The sequence below is a fragment of the Staurois parvus genome, unplaced genomic scaffold (assembly GCF_062004578.1).
Source record: "Staurois parvus isolate SC_StPar_1 unplaced genomic scaffold, SC_StPar_1.0 ptg000234l, whole genome shotgun sequence".
Lineage (NCBI taxonomy): Eukaryota > Metazoa > Chordata > Amphibia > Anura > Ranidae > Staurois > Staurois parvus.
The window spans coordinates 7,289,654-7,309,692 of NW_028318030.1; the positions used below are offsets into that span (position 1 = coordinate 7,289,654).

The following is a 20,039-nucleotide window of genomic DNA, read 5'->3' on the forward strand; positions in this document are numbered from 1 at the left end:
GAAGTTATAGCTTCCTGAGAAAAAGCATCATTAATACACATTTTAGTAGCTCTTTAACATTTACAAGCCGTAGTAATTTTATTGAAATACTTTGTTGAACACAGGCAAAAACTTAACACTGTTTCCATCATACATCTTTCTCTAATATTCTTAATGAACTGCTAAAATAACTTTGCATTTTTTCATTCTTAATAAGGTGCAATATGGCATAAGATTTCAAATTGTTTGAATTGAATAAGTAAACATTGACAAGTTACGTGACAAGTTACCTGATAAACTAACAATTGTTGTTTTGCTTCTTATTGTGTAGTCTTGGGATGCTTTTTTCCGCAAAGCAGATCCTGGAGCTACTGGTGAAGCCAATCATATGCAAAAAGCAGATTTACAGACTAAAGCTTCACTTATTCGCAGTCAAGGCCTTACTATGGCACCAGCCAAAGCCGAGAAGCTAGTGGAGGACCATTTGGCAGTGCAGTCCTTGATTAGAGCCTACCAGGTATGAAAACTCTTTACTAAGATATATGGAAAATTAAATAAAAGGGCAATGTGTGTATAATTCTAGAAATAATAATAAAAGCATATAGTATGTATAGTCAAATTTTTTTATTTTTTTTTCAATAGTATATGGAAGAGTATGTAATTTTTCTGTGTGACTTCTTAGTGTGATTTCCCTTCACTCCCTGTTTTGGTGATGTAGCATAAAGTGAAAGGAAATCTCTTCAAACTTATGCAGGCCATAGACCGGTCGAAAACCGGACATTTTTAAAAAAAAACAAAAAATCGGTTGTTCAATAGGCCAACGTTACCACCAACGGTAAAAAAAATCGGCCGATTTTCTTCCCATCTACGGCCGGCATTTAATTATATTTGACATGAAAAAGTATTGCGGTTGCAACAATGTATCCATTTTGTATCCATTTCAGATACAGATGTTTTTATTCGGATACAAATGGATACATTGTTGCAACCGCAATACTTTTTCATGTCAAATATAATAGTGGACTGGAATTCTTCTTCTTTTTCATCTTTTTCTGCTTCTTGCAGGCCACGGCTCATGCGCAGATTTTTTATCGGTAAAAAGATCGTCCGATTTGGCCATCATTGTTGGAAAAAAATCGTCTGATTTTGCCGATTGGACGATTTTCCCAACTTCACCGATAAAAAAAAAAATGTGCCAAAACCCAGAAAACCGGCCGACCAATTAACCCATTAACGGTGCAAAAATTGGCCATTTTTTTTTTGTTTTGTATTTTTTTCGGCTGAAAAACCAGCCAATTTTTGACCCATCTATGGCTTGCATAAGGGAAATTCCCCTATTAGCCTGTCATTACTAGAACAATTCTCCTATTTGGAAGATTAACCCTCCCTTCTTGTTGTAATAATAACTTGTTTTTGTTAAGCTCAAAAAACACTGGCAATAGCAGTTTTCAGTAGTGTTTTAGTAGCGTTGTAGTACCATTTTAGGAGCATTGGTGTTTTATTAGTGTTTTAACAGTACGTGTAGGGGGAAAAAAAGCAAGAAAAATGCTCCAAAAACATTTTTTTATGCTCCTAAACGCTGAAGCTTGAAACGTGCTACAAGCCTAAAATAATGTGCATAGACACATAGGATAACACTATTTAGCTTCTAGGAGCAGATAAAAATGCTGATAACAGCTTCTAGGAGCTTAAAAAATGCTAGTGTGCATGGAGTCTAATAGTGAAATAAACATGTATTGATTCTGTTGTTTGTGTCACTTGGGAGCTCTTAAAGCTGGTCATGTTCTGATGGACGACTCTCCCGCTGTGGCACTTATATTGTGACATCCATCCTTGCTGGCTGTCAGCATACCTGACCTGCGGTTTCATCTGATTGGATGCAGCTGCTGTTCAGCCAAAAATTTCCCAGCAGGCTCCTTTTGACAAAAGTCAGTCGTATGGTCAGCTTTAGTGTGCAGAATTTGTGTTAGTCATTCCCCGCTACCACAACACCACCACCACAACCCACTGCAGCTTAGGTTTAGATGAGTCACACACACAATTAACAACCTGTAGTACACGCCATTCTGATGCTAATTACTGTGACCTATTGCATACATCATGTTAGGATTTGAACCCCACGCTCTCTTGCAGTAGATCTTCCCCATTTCTGCTGAGACTTTCACCTGTCAAGCTCTGAGTCGCTCTGTCACTAGAATGCTTAGGTGTGTTTTATAGGGATGTGCAACAGTTTCCCAGCTATATTTCTAGCTGTTGTGACCTGGGGTATGCTAAATTAGCTACTGGATTTACTGTATAGGGAAAGTTGTACAGCAGGAGGAGGCTGTTTGGGAGCAGAGCAGTGTTTCCTTAACCTCTTCACTGGAAACACACAATGCTTCAATTACAAAAGGGTTAACAGCTCCAGGAACTGATGTGTATGATGGGGAGGGATGTGGCAAGGTGAGCAGTGGGGCAGGACTTTAGTTTGGACACGCTCCCCTTTACAATGCCTTCTTGAAGGATGTGAATGTACTTTCATATAGTTACATAGTTAGTCTGGCTGAAAAAAGACAAAAGTCCATCCAGTTCAACCATTAATAAAAAAAAAAATTATAATCCTACACCCACAGTTGATCCAGAGGAAGGCAAAAAAAAACCTAGCAAAGCATGATTCACTTAATATTCCTTCCTGATCCTCCGAGAGGCAATCGGATATTCCCTGGATCAACTTATCAAGTGTTCGTATCCAGTTATATTCTGTGTATCTAAGAAAGAATCCAGGCCTTTTTAACCACTTGCCTACCAAGCACTTATACCCCCTTCCTGCCCAGGCCAATTTTCAGCTTTCAGCGCGGTCGCGTTTTGAATGACATTTGCGTGGTCATACAACACTGTACCCATATGAAATATTTTTATTATTTTTCACACTAATAGAGCTTTCTTTTGGTGGTATTTACTTGCCGCTGGGTGTTTTATTTTTTGCGCTATAAACAAAAAAAGAGCAAAAAATTAAAACAATTTTTTTTTTATTTCTATTATAAAATTTTGCAAACAGATAATTTTTCTCCTTCACTGATGTGCATTGATGAGGCTGCACTGATAGGCAGCACTGATGGGCACTGATAGGCAGCACTGATGAGCTAGCACTGATGATGGGCACTGACTGGCGGCACTGCTGGAATCTGACTGGTGGCACTGAATGGTGAGACTGCTAGGCAATGATAGGTGGCACTGCTGGGCAGCACTGATGGATGGCACTGCTGGGCAGCACTGATGGATGGCACTATGTCTAATGACGCCCTCCCAGATCTGGCCGGCCGCAGTGAAGCCGTCATTCAGCTATCTGCGGTCGGAAAGGGGTTAAAGCAATCCACTGAGCTGGCCAGAACCAACTCTTGAGGGAGTCTATTCCACATTTTCACAGCTCTTATTGTGACAAAACCTTTCCGTGTTTGGAGATTAAATTTCTTTTCTTCCAGACGTAAAGAGTGCCCCCTTGTCCTCTATGATGACATCATGGTCAATAGCTCTACATCGAGTTCACTATATGAACCACTGATGTATTTATACATGTTGATCATATCCCCCTTAATCTCCTCTTCTCAAGAGAGAATACATTCAGTTCCTCTAATCTTCCCTCATAGCTGAGCTCCTCCATGCCTCGTATCAGTTTGGTTGCCCTTCTCTGTACTTTCTCCAGTTCCCCAATGTTCTTTTTGTGAATTGGTGCCCAAAACTGAACTGCATATTCCAGATGAGGTTTTACTAATGATTTGTACAGGGGCAAAATGATATCTCTCTCTCTGGAGTCTATACCTCTTTTAATACAAGAGAGGATTTTGCTCACTTTAGAAACCGCAGCTTGGCATTGCATGCCATTATTAAGCTTGTGATCTACCAGAATTCCCAGATCCTTCTCCACCATTGATTCCCCCAGTTGTACTCCCCCTAGTATGTATGATGCATACATATTCTTATCCCTCAAGTGCAGAACCTTACATTTATCAACATTAAACCATTTGCCACATAGTTGCCCAATTAAACAGTGCATTGAGGTTGTCTTGTAAGTTGGAGACATCCTGTAAGGACATTATTCCACTGCACAGCTTGGTGTCATCTGCAAAGACTGAAATGGTATTTTTAATCCCAGACCCTATATGGTTTATGAATATATTAAAAAGTAAGGGTCCCAACACTGAACCTTGGGGTACACCACTGACAACCCTAGACCATTCAGAGTATGAATTATTAACCACTACTCTCTGAATATGATCTTTTAGCCAGTTTTCTATACATTTACATACAGATTGTTCCAAGCCTGTAGACTTTACCTTACACATTAGCAAATTACCAAACACTTTTGCAAAATCCAAGTATACTACGTCTACCGCCACCCCTCTGTCCACAGTTTTGCTCACCTCCTCATAAAAAGAATTCAGATTTGTTTGGCAACTTCTGTCTTTCATGAATCCATGCTGTCTGTTGCTTAAAATATTTTTTTTCCCAGCAAGAACTCATCTATGTGATCTTTTATTAAACTCTCCAGTATCTTCCCAACTATTGACGTTAAACTAACAGGTCTGTGATTACTTGGTAAAGATTTTGACCCTTTTTAAATATTGGCACCACATTGGCCTTATGCCAATCCAATGGTACTATGCCAGTCATTAAAGAGTCCTTAAAAATTAGAAACAATGGCTTTGAAATGACAGAGGGTCTTTAAGGACCCGTTGGTGTATGCCATCCGGTCCAGGTGCTTTATTCCCCTTTATACTGTCTAAATATTTTTGGATCATATCAATTGTGAACCAAAGTGGATCATCTGGAGCTGTGTCCATACCATGCCCATTATGGATAAGAGCTCCCCCATGCCCCTTTGTGTGCACAGAGCTGAAGAAGGTATTTAACAAATGTGCCTTCTCTTTGTCCCCAGTCACCCACTCTAGATTATTTTGTAAAGGGCCTACATGCTCGGACTGGACCTTTTTTACTATTAATATATTTGAAGAATTTTGTCCTGCTATTTTTTGCAATTTGTCGTTTGTTTTCAATTTTGCATCCGTTGCAGCGCGGGCACACTGCTGTGGATGGCTGTGCATAGCACAGCCATCCACAGCAGTGTGATTACAGTTAATCACACACATCCTGCCCCCTGGTAAAACACTCCCAGCAGATAGTTAACCCTTTGATTGCCCCTCATGTTAACGCCTTCCTGCCCAGTGCCATTAGTACAGTGTCAGTGCTTTGGAATGTCAGTGACACCAAGTCTCTCCCCCCCAGTGTCAGAATGTCCGCTGCAGTCCCGCTATAAGCTATAAGTCGCTTATTGCTGCCATTAATAGTAAAAATGGAGAAACAAAAACCCAGTATATATACCGCCATTTGTAAATGCTATAACTTTCACGCAATACGATTAATTTTCACGTATTGGGAGGTTTTTTTAAGCTAAGAACTGTAGCGGAATACATTTTGGCATAAATTTATGATGAAATTTTTTTACATTGTTTTTTTTTATTGGACATGTTTAATAGCAAAAAGTCAAAAATATTGTGTTTTTTTTGTATAGCACAAAAATAAAAAACGCACAGGTGATTAAATACCACCGGAAGAAAGCACAATTCGTGGAAAAAAAAAAGGACGTAAATGCATTTGGGTGCAGCGTTGCATGACCAAGCAATTGTCAAAGTAACGCAGCGCCATAACGCAAAAAATGGCCTGGTCAGAAAGGGGGATAAATCTTCTGGAGGGCAAGTGCTTAAACTAATTTTAATATATTTTATTAGCATTTTTATTTTTCAAACTTTTTTCTTTTTTTTTAAATTTTTACTTGATTACTTGATTGCTATCACAAGGGGTTTATAACCCCTATGTGTTAGCATGGGCAGGTGACAGGTACTCTTTATGGAGACATTAGGAGTCTAACAGACCCCTGTCTCCCCTGTCCTTCACACCATCTAACCAAGCACAGATTAGCTTGGTTAGATGTGTCTTCTGGTTGTACTGGCCAGGAAAGGGTGCATCTGAAACCAGAAGTGACATCACTTCTGTTTTTGCTGTTTGCATGTGTGATTCAGGCATGGATTTGCCTAGGTTTCACGGTGCTCTCCCTCCCCTAGCTGGCAGATGTGTTCCTGGGCTCCAGTAAGAGCGTGAGATCCCAGGAACCACAGAAGGAGGGGGGGCACCAGTGGAGGGGCGGGTGTCACCACGTTGCTGGCCCCTTGAAAGTGATTGGCAGCTATGGAGCTGCTGCATCACTTTTACTTTTAAGTTGGCAGCCGGCTGAACAAAAAACACACAAGCTGATAGCTGCAACATTAAAGATTCACTCTTTGGATGTATGTAGTACATCCAAAGAGCTGAACTGGATATAGTTCATGCAATCAATCATAAAACATGTGTATCACATTCTTATAAATGATGTACAAATAAAGTGCAAATTATTCTGTTAAAGAACGCTCACAAATATTAGGTGCAAAAAAAATGGCCATAAACGTGCTGTGCTTTAAAAAATTCCACTTCAGTGTCAAAGTGTTCAACTCACATCTGACATCACCAGGTACACACAGTCCTTATATGAAAAGACAAAAAGAGGGTGCACGGGCCTAGTGCATTACCTTAAAAAACTGAACTTACTGGTAAGCTATAGGAGTGTCAAGGTCCTACCTTTCCTCAGGGCTTGTGCTGGTCCATGTGCTGGCATCCATCTTAGGTGTCTGCAAAGCATTGTGGGATCCTTTATGCTTTCAGTCTCTGCGGCCCTCCCCCAGGAGGTGGCGGCTTATCACATATAAGTCTGCTGTTTGTAGCTGTCCATTGCATTCGCGTCCTGCCTGTTGCACAGCAGCAAGCTCCTGTTTAGTTCTCTTTGCTCTCCTGGATACCGACTCGACTTTGGCAAGACTCCTTCCTGGCTTCTGACCCCGGCTCTGGTGACCATCCTTCCTGGATTCTGTCCTACCAAGTCATCCTCTGTTGCTGTTGGACTTGCATAGACTGTCTTGTTTTTGTACAATAAACCTACCTTTAATTGCACCTCCTTGTGTGTCTGGCTCCTCGCTCCCTGACACTACACGAATACCATGAATCCTGACGGTGCAGGTACTCCCTCGCTCCCTATGTTGGTTGCCAGACTTGATCAGTAGGATCTCTTGTTGGGTCAGTTCGCTCAGGCGTTGCAGACGCTGCTTGCACGCACAGCGCACCTTCGTCCTGGTGCTATTAGGCTGGTTGTCACTCCTGTGGTCGCTCCCGCTGTTGCTCCAGTTGTTGCGCCTACCTCCGCATCTGCTGCCGCACCTGTGGTGCCTAGAGGTATGACTGGTTCAGCCCCCCTTCCACAGCTCTTTGGGGATGAGCTGAGTCAGTGTCGGGGTTTCCTTAACCAAGTGGGCATATATTTTGAATTGATACCCCACGCTTTTCCTACTGAGAGGTCAAAGGTGGGCTTCCTAATCTCGCTGCTCTCGGACAAGGCCTTGGCCTGGGCAAATCCCTTATGGGAGAACAATAACCCTGTGATTCACGAGTTTGTCGGTTTTGTTGCCTCCTTCCGTACGGTATTTGATGTGCCTGCTCGCTCTGCCTCTGCTGCTAAGCTGCTCATGTCCATGCATCAGGATTCACGAACCGTTGCCGAGTACGCCATAGAATTTCGTACCCTGGCGGCAGAGGTGGGTTGAAACAATGAGGCTCTGGTGGCTGCTTTCTCTCATGGTCTCTCAGATGCGTTGAAGGACGAGATTGCAGCCAAAGAACTGCCTGTGGAGCTCGAAGCACTCATTTCCTTCCTAATCCTGATTGATACCAGGCTCAGGGAGAGGCCTTCACTTAAGGAGCGTCTGCGGAGGCCTCCTAACCGATTGGCACCTACGTTTTCTGTCCCACCCGTTCCTCCCTCTCCTCCCATGCCTCCTGGGGATGGTTTGTCTGGCGGTGAGCCCATGCAGCTGGGGTTTGCTCGCCTTTCCAAGGGGGAGCGAGCGTCAGGAGGGTCGCTGCCTGTACTGTGGTCTCGGTGGGCATTTTTGGCAGTCCTGTCCGGTCTGTCTGGGAAACGCTCGCACCTGAGATCCTGTCGGGTAGATCTTGGGTGGAGTTTCCTCATCCCCGGTTTCCCGCAAAGATAAACCGCTAATCACCGTTGTCCTCTCTTGGGCGGAAGGCTCGGTGACGGCCCAGGGATTGGTAGACTCTGGTGCTGGTGGGTTGTTTATGGACAGTTCGTTTGCTGCCCAGTACTCCATTCCTCTGCAGGCTCGAGTTACTTCATTGGTCCTCGAGGCGATAGATGGCAGGCCCCTGCAACCGCCGCAGGTTACCCACGAGACCCTGCCGGTTGAAGTAGCTATTGGGGCTGTTCACAGGGAGTTGGCCTGTTTCCAGGTAATTTCTTCCCCGCACTACTCTGTGGTTTTGGAATATCCCTGGCTTCAGAAGCACAATCCGACCTTTGATTGGCGGTCGGCCGAGATTCTCTCGTGGTCTCCACAGTGTGGGGCCGGTTGCATCCGTGGACCTGTTAAGGTGTTGTGTGCCTCCTCGGACTCTGTGTTGCCCACTGACTATGGGGAGTACCTGGACGTGTTTGACAAGCTGCGCGCCAGTGCTCTGCCTCCTCATCGTCCATACGATTGTGCCATAACCTTACAACCCGGTGCCACTCCTCCGCGTGTGCACTTTCCTGGGGGCACATTCGCAAGTCTACTTCTCCAGCAGGAGCTGGCTTTTTCTTCGTGAAAAAGAAGGGCGGTGAATTGAGGCCTTGCATTGATTTTAGGGGTCTCAATCGAATCACGATTAAGAATGCTTACCCAATTCCATTGATTACCGAGGAGTTCGACCGCCTCAAGGGACCAACGGTCTTTACTAAACTCGACCTTAGGGCTGCGTACAACCTCATACGGATCAAGGAGGGCGACGAGTGGAAGACCGCGTTCAACACCAGAACCGGCCACTATGAATCCCTGGTTATGACCTTCAGGTTGTGTAACGCGCCCACGGTCTTTCAGGAGTTCATTAATGATGTCTTTCGTGACTTGTTGCAGCAGTGCGTGGTGGTTTACTTGGACGACATCCTGGTTTACTCTGCGTTTATGGAGTCTCATATCCAGGATGTTAAGCGGGTGCTGCAACGGTTACGTGAGAACAAGCTTTTCTGTAAGCTCGAGAAGTGTGAATTTCACCGATCCCAGGTTGCCTTTTTGGGCTACATCATTTCCGCTGTGGGATTTTCCATGGACCCTCAGAAGGTTTCGGCGGTTCTGCAGTGGCTTAGTCCCAGTGGTCTTCGGTCCATTCAGCGCTTTTTGGGTTTCGCCAACTATTATCGGAAGTTTATCAGGAACTTCTCCACGCTGGCCAAGCCTCTCTCAGATCTGACCAAGAAGGGCAGTAATCCCCACGAGTGGTCATCCGAGGCCATCTTTGCTTTCGAAGCTCTGAAATCCGCCTTCGCTTCGGCTCCGATACTGTCTCATCCCAATCCTGGGTTGCCGTTTGTCCTCGAGGTTGATGCATCTGAGACGGGAGTAGGCGCCCTCCTGTCTCAGCTTCGGTCACCCGATGGACCCCTACTTCCCTGTGGGTTCTACTCCAGGAAGCTTTCCTCCGCAGAATGCAACTACCAGAATGGAGACAGGGAGTTGTTGGCCATTATTCAGGCTCTCTAGGAATGGATGCACCTGCTGGAGGGTTCTGCGGTTCCGGTTCTCATTCTCACTGACCACAAGAACCTGACGTATCTCTCGGAAGCTAAGAGGTTGACGCCCCCCGTCAGGCCAGATGGGCTCTGTTCTTGTTGTGTTTTAACTATGTGATCTCCTATTTGCCTGGCTCCAAGAATGTCAGGGCTGATGCCTTGTCGCGGCAATACTCTGAGCTGTCCATGGAGGACTCTGAGCTGACCTCGGTCATACCTCCGGATCAGATCCTGGCTGCCATTCGTACCAGCCTGACTTCTCTCCGTGGGGAGCAGATTTTGGCGGCTCAAACTGATGCTCCCTCTGAGAGACCGGATGGTAGATGTTTCGTACCTGAGGGATTGCGCACCCGCTTGCTGCGTACCTACCATAACTCCAAGACTGACGGTCATCCAGGGAGGAACCAGTTGTCCTGGGTCATTTCTCGTTTATTCTGGTGGCCGTCTCTCCGTTCCGACATTGCCTCATATGTAGCGGCATGTTCTGTCTGTGCCCAGAATAAATCTCCTCGGCATCTTCCATTGGGCCTTCTGCAACCCATTCCCAATGGGGAGCGTCCCTGGTCACACCTGGGCATGGATTTTATTGTAGACCTTCCTGCGTCTTGAGGCCATACGGTCATTCTTATGGTCAGTGATCATTTCTCCAAGATGTGCCATTGTGTTCCGTTCAAGAAAATGCCGACTGTGTAAGAACTGGCTACGGTTTTCGCCAGGGAGATCTTTCGCTTGCATGGGTTACCTAAGGTGATTGTCTCGGACCGTGGGAGCCAGTTTGTGTCCAGGTTCTGGCGCGCCTTCTGCTCCCAGTTGGGTATCAAGCTCTCCTTCTCTTTGGCTTACCACCCGCAGTCCAATGGGGCTGCGGAGCGTTCCAACCAGGCCCTGGAACTATTCCTTCGCTGCTATATCTCAGACCATCAAGACAATTGGGTCGATCTCCTGCCATGGGGAGAGTTTGGGAGGAACTCGGCTGTCAACTCCTCCTCCGGGATGTCTCCCTTTATGGCCAACTATGGGTTCCAACCCGCTGTATTGCCTGAGTTGTTCTCGCCACAGGACATTCAGGCTGTGGATAACCATCTTGCTGCCCTGCGTTCCTCGTGGGGGCAGATCCAGAGGTCCTTGAAGGACTCAGTAAAGCGCCAGAAGCTCCAGGCTGATCGTAGACGGTTGCCCACTCCTTCATACCAGGTCGGAGATCGGGTGTGGTTGTCCACTCATAACCTCAATCTTCGAGTGCCCGCACCGAAATTGGCTCCCCGTTTTGTTGGTCCTTTCCGCATCCTCCGCAGGGTGAACCCGGTTGCCTATGCCCTTGCTCTTCCTCCTGGGATGCGTATATCCAATGTCTTCCATGTATCCCTGTTGAAGCCTCTGGTCTTTAACCGCTTTACTGCCTCTCCGCCTCGGCCTCGTCCTATCCGGGTTGACGGTCATGAGGAGTGTGAGGTGAGCCGTAACCTGGACTCTCGGTTGGTCCGCGGTCGGGTGCAGTTCCTGGTCCACAGGCGTGGTTATGGTCCCGAGGAGCGTTCCTGGGTTCCTTCTGCGGATGTTCATGCGCCTGCCCTCCTCCGTGCGTTTTCACGCCCGCTTTCCCCAGAAGCCTTATGTTGAACTGCGGAGGGGGAGGGGTCCTTGAGGAGGAGGTACTGTCAAGGTCCTACCTTTCCTCAGGGCTTGTGCTGCTCCATGTGCTGGCATCCATCTTAGGTGTCTGCAAAGCATTGTGGGATCCTTTATGCTTTCAGCCTCTGCGGCTCCTCCCCCAAGAGGTGGCGGCTTATCACATATAAGTCTGCTGTTTGTAGCTGTCCATTGCATTCGTGTCCTGTCTGTTGCACAGCAGCAAGCTCCTGTTTAGTTCTCTTTGCTCTCCTGGATAGCGACTCGGCTTTGGCAAGACTCCTTCCTAACTTCTGACCCCGGCTCTGGCGACCATCCTTCCTGGCTTCTGATCCCGGCTCTGGCGACCATCCTTCCTGGCTTCTGACCCCAGCTCTGGCGATCATCCTTCCTTGCTTCTGACCCCGGCTCTGGCGACCATCCTTCCTGGATTCTGTCCTACCAAGTCATCTGCTGTTGGACTTGCATAGACTCTGTCTTGTTTTTGTACAATAAACCTACCTTTAATTGCACCTCCTTCTGTGTCTGGCTCCTCACTCCCTGACAAGGAGTTCATTCACACTTGTGTAATAAGGAATCCAAGAGCTTCTGTTTGCTACACCAGCACCACTTCCAGGGCCCAAGAAGCAAACAATTCAGTCCAAATGGTAGTGTACTGCTGTAAGCAAAGGAGGGCCAAACAGTGTAATGCCATTAAAACCAGTCTGTGTTTCATATAAAAAGTTCACCACAAAAGAAAAGACATAGGGAACAGCATGTAAGAACGACTGTGCTCAGCTGGCTGAAATGGTGTCATCACTGCCAGCTTGCCCAACGTGTTTCATCGTATTGGATGTCATCTGAATAATTAGAATAATTGATTTATTTGTGCAAGATTGTATGCACATATGTTTTACAATTGATGCACTGGCTAACAATAGGTGTCCCCAGCAACAGTAGAACCCCCCCAGCAAAGCATGCTCCCCCAGCAACAATAGCTTCTCCCAGCATTCAGCATCAGTAGACCCTCCAAGCACTCCCCAGAACCCATTGCCATTACATACATTCATCACTGGTGGTACTGGAACTGCATTCCCCCGTGTTCCGACTGAAAAAAGCCCTGATTTAAAGCATAAGTTCACTTTGGGAATATGCTACAGGTTCCATCTGTTTTTAGAGTGGAACATGTTCCAGCATCTGCAGTCTTTCCCCCCTCCCTGTGATAGCAGGAGGAAGATCCTCTCCCTGTACCCGCTGTCACAATTTGAAAACAGTTTCCTGTGAATGAATGCCTACAAGTACTGTCAGCCATTACGGCTGACTGCTTGTTGTTCTCAATGAAGTATGAAGATGCCGTTGAGTGTTCTTTTAGTCCTACTCTCACATAACTGCCTTCTTGTGTTTTGTGACTGGGGGATGCAAAATTAAAGGCTAAGTTCACTTTTTCTAAATTCCTGCTCCTCTGTGTACCAATATATCATTAATGTACCTTGTTGCAGACCTTACCTTGGTCCTTGCTGTATTTTTTTGAAAGCTTCATCACTTGCTGGTATGTAGATTTAGGACAAAAAAAACAGTAAGACACAGGAAGGATTTCATCAGCTGATGTTATTAGCCCCTACTTGTGGCTGCCTTCCCCTCCCTTTCAGCAGATCACTACCACCCACCTCCTCAGGTGCATGGTTTTCCAAAGCAATGCAATTTATCAGTGATCACTGTTCTCACTAAACACACAGGCATGTTTTTTGGCGGCTTCAGTTGTCAATCACTGCCCCAGCTGGTGATTCCCTGCTGGCACCCAGCAATTGCCGAGTAACATGAATGGGGAACACAGGTCTCTCTCCTGCCAGCAATAACATGCTGCTGTGTATGTCTCTGCGCAGCAAAGAAATACATAGAAGCATGTTTCCCTAGTAAAACGCACACAAAACAAAAAAATTTCATTTATGTACAGCGTTGCATGGCCACACAGTTGTCAAAGTAAAGCAGCACCATCTTGCAAAAATTGTCCTCGTCAGGAAGAGGGGTAAATTCTCTAGAGGGCATGTGGTTAAAGTACATATTTCGCTTCAGTGTTTTACTAATGTGTGCATGCACCTCCTGTGTGGTGTGGACAACCTAACCAAGACCACAGGGACATATATTTAGCTATATCAAATCAATGGTACTGCAGTTGTAGAACCACAAATCGGAAATCATTTACCTGTATTGGAATGTCAAAAACAGTCATTCTTTACGAAATTGTACGGACCACAGCGATACAGTCTTTAGCAATATTGAGCATTGACAACCAATTAGCAGTTAGTTTAGAGAGGCCAAAGTTAGTATGCACAGTTCTGTTCTGAAGATTCCAGAATCATTTGTAGTTAAAGAGAGGAAGCTCCTGAAAGACCTCGAAGAGGGGAGGATTGCTTGATAGTACTGGCCAGTATTTATGTAAGATTGAACATCCTAATGAAAGGAAAATGAAAGAACCTCTGAAACATTTGTTGACTGTTTTGGGCTTTGAATTTCAAGAGGGACCCCCTATCTCACTTCTTGGCCCTATTAGCTGCCTCTGGCCCTATTAACACTTCTTAGGTGTTATCTGGAGCCAGTATGGCCTGTGACGTCTCATTATTTCAATGTTTAGACTGGTCATCAAAATTGGTAGTAAGTCTGCCAACAGGTAATTGTTCCTGTCTGTAGGTTTTCCATTACAATCATCCGTAAGTAAGGAGCTTCCATTCTGGCACTCTGAAAAAAAATGCTCACATCAACAGTGCCAGGCATATTAGTAGCTTCAACAACCTTGCATCTGAGGTATTTAAAGTAAAGAGCCTCATCTCTTGTCCTACAAACAAAAAAAATAGTTTTCTCCATAACAGGCACAAATTCTGGAGCCCCCTCACCTAGGTGACACATCAACAGGCTGCCAGCCTGTGACTCAGGCATCTCTATAAAATCCATGCCTACTTACCTCAGAATGTGACCAGAGCCTTGCACTATCTTCTATGAAAACTCAGGACTAACCGCTTTACTCACAACAAAACTACCAGTAGATTTCTTTCAGTAAAAAATGCCCATTCCCAGTCACCATAGTAACTCAGAGGCAAAACAATGGTTTATTGTGGGTAAAGGGGATTCAAGAAATTGTATATTACATTTCACTTATTTGATGGTTGTATTGTGTTAAGTGTTTGGCCTTCATTGAAAAGACTAGATCATCCTGAACAAAGCTATAAATCATTGCCTTGTGACTAATAGAATGATTTACTTTTGTGCCTTGTAGAACAGAAAGGATGTTTTTACTAATTGTACTGTGTCATTAATCCTTTGAATTTTTGTTACGCAGAATTAGCATTTTATTGACTGGCCAATAAATGTCAGTGTGAGCATTGCAACACTGATCCGCGAAGCAGAGCTGCTACAGTTTAGTTTGATTTAACTGTTTTTTTTTTTCTATTTAAATTATTCCCCAGTGGGACAAGATGGCTGCCTTAACCCTGTCCATTGTCTTTCTTTAGTTAAAATTGTCAGTAATGGTAAAAAAGACTTTTTTGCCCATTGCAGTCATTAGTTGTAAAGTGCTCGGTCATTCCTATCAAAAACTCTTCAAACAGAAGTAATGATTGTAGGTTACTATAAGCATTATATAGTGTCAACATAATATACGAAATTAAAGGGAAATTAAAATATTTTGGGCCACTTGTTTTTTATGTATTTAAACTGTACAAGTCAACTCCCGCAGGCCACAGTGCGCCCCCCTAAAGTCTAAAGCACAATAAACTTGCCATTTATTTAGAAAGTTTGGAGACCCCTGAGGTACAGTATAAGTTGTAACTGAATACTTACACAAGCAAAAAACAAACATAACTTTGTCTGTAAACAGATGTGAGTGTCCCACTTATATAAAAGGACTCTAAAGGTTCCTAACAATGGGAGTCATATACACAAATCAATAAAAGTCATATATCTTTATTAAGACTATCCAAGTATAAAAGAGAGAAACATATCTCATAAAAACACATAACAGTATCCAGATTTATCAGGATGTCAAAAACATATACAACAAGCGTAAAGGATTGACGCATTTTGCTGTATAGGTTTCCTCGCGCTTAAGATGACTACAATAAAAGAGAAGAGCAAAAAAAAAATATATAACATACAAAATAACAAAATGAAATATAAACTTACTCAACTCAACCATAATAAAATAATTTGGCAGAGATAAGACAGGTGGTTTAATTGATTTCCTTGTTCCTTGATTGTCTGTTATATATGGGCCTGTGGTGCTCCTGTGTGGAAGGAGACTATGAAGAGTATACATTGACAAGCCTTAGCCAATTATTTTACATTGTCAATTTGTTGAAACTGGGTAAGTTGGCACCCTGTTGTGGATATCTGCTGGTGGGTCTGCTCTTTGGTCCATATTTTTTGACCCCCATGTGTTGACCCTCACATGTTGGCGGCCTCCTTTGTTGTAGCACAGATTTTTGGTGGAAGTAGGGCTTAGGCCCTCCCGCTTTCCCCCCTTTTTCCCCTCCCCTCCTTTCCCCTCCCCTCCTTTCCCCTCCCCTCCCCTCCTTTCCCCTCCCCTCCCCTCCCCTCCTTTCCCTTCCCCTCCTTTCCCCTCCCCTCCTTTCCCCTCCTCTCCTTTCCCCTCCCCTCCCCTCCTTTCCCCTCCCCTCCCCTCCTCTCCTTTCCCCTCCCCTCCCCTCCTCTCCTTTCCCCTCCCCTCCTTTCCCCTCCCCTCCTTTCCCCTCTTCTCCTTTCCCCTCCCCTCCTTTCCCCTCCCCTCCTTTCCCCTCTCCTCCTTTCCCCTCCCCTCCTTTCCCCTCCCCTCCTCTCCCCTCCCCTCCTCTCCCCTCCTTTCCTCTCCCCTCCCCTTCTCTCCCCTCCCCTCCCCTCCCCTCCTCTTCTCTCCCCTCCTCTTCTCTCCCCTCCCCTCCTCTCCCTTCCCCTCCCCTCCTTTCCCCTCCCCTCCTTTCCCCCCCAACCACCCGTCTTATCCAAATTATTTTATTACAATTGAGTTGTGTTACTTTATATTTCATTTTTTGTTATGTTGTATGTTATGTATTTTTTTTTTTTTGTTGTTTTCTTTTACTGTAGTCATCTTTCTCAAGCGTGGATCCTGAGGAAGCAAATACAGTAAAATACATCGATCTTTTACGCTTGTTGTATATGTTTTTGACATCCTGATACAACTGGATACTGTTGTGTTTTTATGAGATATGTTTTTCTCTTTTATACTTGAATAATTAAATAAACAAATATGACTTTTATTGATTTGTATATATGTCTACCATTGTTAGGCCCATTTAGAGTCCCATAAAAGCAGGACACTCGTGTCTGTTTACAGACGGAGCTACCAGCTTTCTTTGATTTATGCATCTCGGTGCCGCCAATCTCTTGTATCCTCATTGCAGCCATTTTCTGTCTACTTGCCTTCTCCAGCCATAGCTGCATGACATTTTTATTTTCGAGTTCCTGATCATAATATCAGTGGGCCATATCGCTGTAATGTGTGTTGAAACTGCCACTTGTAGTAAACAACAGAAGAATGTGTGACATGGTGACAATGCAGCAGCATTATTGGTGGAGAGGGACAGAGAGTTTTCATCTTACAACACGAAGTTCCTAAACAAGGACTTTCATGACAGGCTAAAAGCGAGACAGTTGAGTTTCAAAGTTCTTAATTCACATGCTGAGCATACTGCAATTACAGTTACACTGCTGATGATATTTCAACAAGTTTAGTCTTAATATTTACATATTTAAATATATTTAGAAAAAATGATAAGCCAGTGGTTTTGTCCTTGCTTGCAGATCAGAGGGCATCATGCTGCAAGTTTAGACCCATTAGGCATTAACCAAGTCTTTTTTAATGGTTCCACGGATGAAGATGCAGTGGGGCACACAGATATTGGTGAGCATTCCTTTAACCTTAAAGATGATGTTGTCTTGTGATTTTGTTTTGTTTTCTTTGGCTTACCTCTTCAAATCGGGTAGATTCGTGGACATCATGTGGCTCAGCTGGACCCTCTTGGAATCCTGGATGCTGATTTGGACTCTTTTGTTCCATCGGATCTTATCACCACAATTGATAAACTGGGTGAGAACGCAAGACTCTGACTTGCCAGAAACTCAGAAGATAGAGGTCGGGTTCTAGCTTTTTTTGTGCTATAAAGTAGCTTGTTTTGTGGTAGTTTGTTCTTGGCATTCACTGCTTACACTACCTAAACTAAAGAAAAAGATCAATGTCTTTCTGTGCATGTGCTGATCATCACATTATTCCTGATTGTACAATGAGTACAGATGTAGCCTTTCCTAATATGGTATAGTCATGGCCTTATAATACAGTATACAAAAGAAATTAAATAATTTATACAGTGACAATGGCTACATCTGTAATGCTCATAATAGCATGCTCTTTGCCCATCAAACTGTTTTGGTCTTAAAATATTGTGGTGGTGTCTTGCTGGTTTATGTATGTATGTTCTCCCCTTTGAAGTTTCTATTGGCAACTAACAGCATTTTAAATACTTTCAATAAGGGATATTGACATATATTCTTCCATGTTTTTTTGTACATTTATTTTGTTTAAAGAAAAGAAATGATTGGTTGATTTTATTAATCTATTTTAGCATTTTAAATAATTTTTAATGGTTTTTGGTGTAGTTTTTGCTACACCTTTCCCCCTTTTCAAAATGTGTTTGTTGCAGCACTTACCCTAATAGCAAGTGCTTTTCAACATAGCCTATCTCAAGTAAGTGCTAAGACTTTGATCAGTCCTCATGTCTTCATTTAATTATAAGGCTCCATGCACACTAGTCATTTTAATAACGCTGTTAATGTTAGTTGTGTAAAGTCACGTTAAAAACGTGAGTTTTTCATAGTTTTTTGCATTAGCGTTTAGCGGAGTGTTGCCATGTTTTTTGCATTTTTCCACGTTTGCGGTTTTTAGCGGGTTTTTTGACCAAAAAAAATTATAATTTTTTTGCTCCAAGAATATCCAATAATGCCGGCTTGCCATGATTTACCACATTTTGCCACGTTTTTACAGCTAAAAAAACTCCTCTAGAAACCCACTAGTTCTGGGGTTTTTTCCAGCCAAAAAATGCCCCTGCCAAAAACCGCTGACTACAGTCTGTGTGTGTAGGAACGCATAGGATAACATGCTGGGGAGTTTACTGGCTGTAGAAAAAAAGTCAAAAGCCAAAAACAGCTGCTGTAAAAACGTCCAGTGTGCATGAGGACTAAGGGCTGTAGAGCACTGAACATCCACTGCCAGGTGGTAAGTAGAATGGGGCAGTGTATTTTTTTTTTCTTTATTGCTCTAACTCCTGGCCTATAGTGACTGGCCTTGTCAGGCTTAATCTACATGTTGGGTATGTCTTGATCAATTTGCCTGGTCCCATGTTTGGTAGCTAAGCTTGTTTGGTTTTGTCCGTGCTAGCTTGGTAGTACCCAGACTTGCCTCTTATATGTAGTGAGTGCCTGAGTTTATTTGATTTCACTTATAGTTGCTAGTGTTAGCTATAATAGCTGAGTTCTTGCTGTGCCTGCCTTTGATGGTTAGTTTTGGGGGGTTGTTAATTATAACCTGCCGTTTATATGTTGTCAATCTTATGCTTAAAGTGGAAGTCCAGTCTAATCTTACACCTACTCCCATCCCCGTTCTACGTCCTATACTAACTAAACTTTAGAGGAAAAGTGTGTTTACTTATTTAGTCCCTGGGCGCTCTGGTCTGATCACATGATTGGCTCCCAGCTCCGGCTTCAGGGTACCGCTGTCAACAGATACCCTATAGCAAGGGTAGGCAACTGTGACCATCCAACTGTTACAGAGCTAAGTCCCACCATGCCTTTACCTCGGAAAGTCATGCTTGTAATGGTGAGTTTTGCAATTCTTTATAGGATATATAGTTCCACAACAACTGGATGGCCACAGTTGTCCACCCTTGCCCTATAGGAAGCCTATAGGTAACATCACCGCCCAGGCATTGCAGCCGGTGTCAGCAATCTCTCTTGTCCCCTGAAACTGTCACTGGAGCCGATCACATGACCATACTGGAGCATCCAAGGAATAGTTAGGATAGTACTTAGAATGGGGGAAAGAGCAGGTTTAAACCAGACTTCTACTTTAATTTTTTTTTTCCAAAGAATCTTTTTTGGAAAGTATATTTTTCCTTCATGGAGACTTTGTGAATTTTTAGGGAGTACATGGCAAATCTACTGTTGCCTGACAGTGGACATACCTGACCCTACCCTAGCCCAATGGCTTGTCACTGGTAGTGTTTGATTTTTATCTTTGTAGAAATTTGAGGATTCTTAGCTGTTTGGGATGGCTCTGTATACTATGTGCATTTGTAGCCTGCCGTCTATTATTTCTCAGGGCTATGAACTGTCTCCTTCTCCAGAGCCCATGTGAGTGATTGATGGCTGTGTTTTTGAGTATAAGGTATTGCATCTGTCATGAAGAGGTGGATGATCTGCAGCGCCTGAATGGTATCGCGCATAATAAACCTCTGGATTAATGAGCTCCAGCTGCTTACAGCATTCAGACAATCTTTGTTGTTTTTCAATTTACCCACTTCATCTTTTTGATTTTCAGAAGTGTTGATACATGGTTTTACTCCTCACTGTTTAGCTTGGTTAGTTTTTGTATAGATCTAAAACAAGACGTTTGTTTCCTTGATTTCAAGCAAACACAAATAAATTATTTGTAGTTTCTGAATTTATTTGGTTTCCAATATTTTATTTTAGATACTTTTTTTTTCTTTAA

The 20,039-nt window shown here is 43.9% G+C and overlaps 1 protein-coding gene across 3 annotated transcripts in view; it reads left to right on the forward strand.

Annotated features, from left to right (window-relative positions):
- OGDHL (oxoglutarate dehydrogenase L) overlaps positions 1-20,039 on the forward strand; it is a 235,275-nt gene that overhangs the window by 93,226 nt on the left and 122,010 nt on the right. For 2 of the 3 annotated variants that reach the window (XM_089680053.1, XM_089680054.1), the window contains exons 3-4: positions 311-496; positions 17,264-17,366. In XM_089680053.1, the coding sequence (XP_089536179.1) occupies positions 311-496; positions 17,264-17,366 (289 nt within the window). Of the gene's footprint in view, positions 1-310; positions 497-17,080; positions 17,181-17,263; positions 17,367-20,039 lie in introns of all 3 variants that reach the window. The other variant, XM_089680055.1, reaches the window with a different exon arrangement.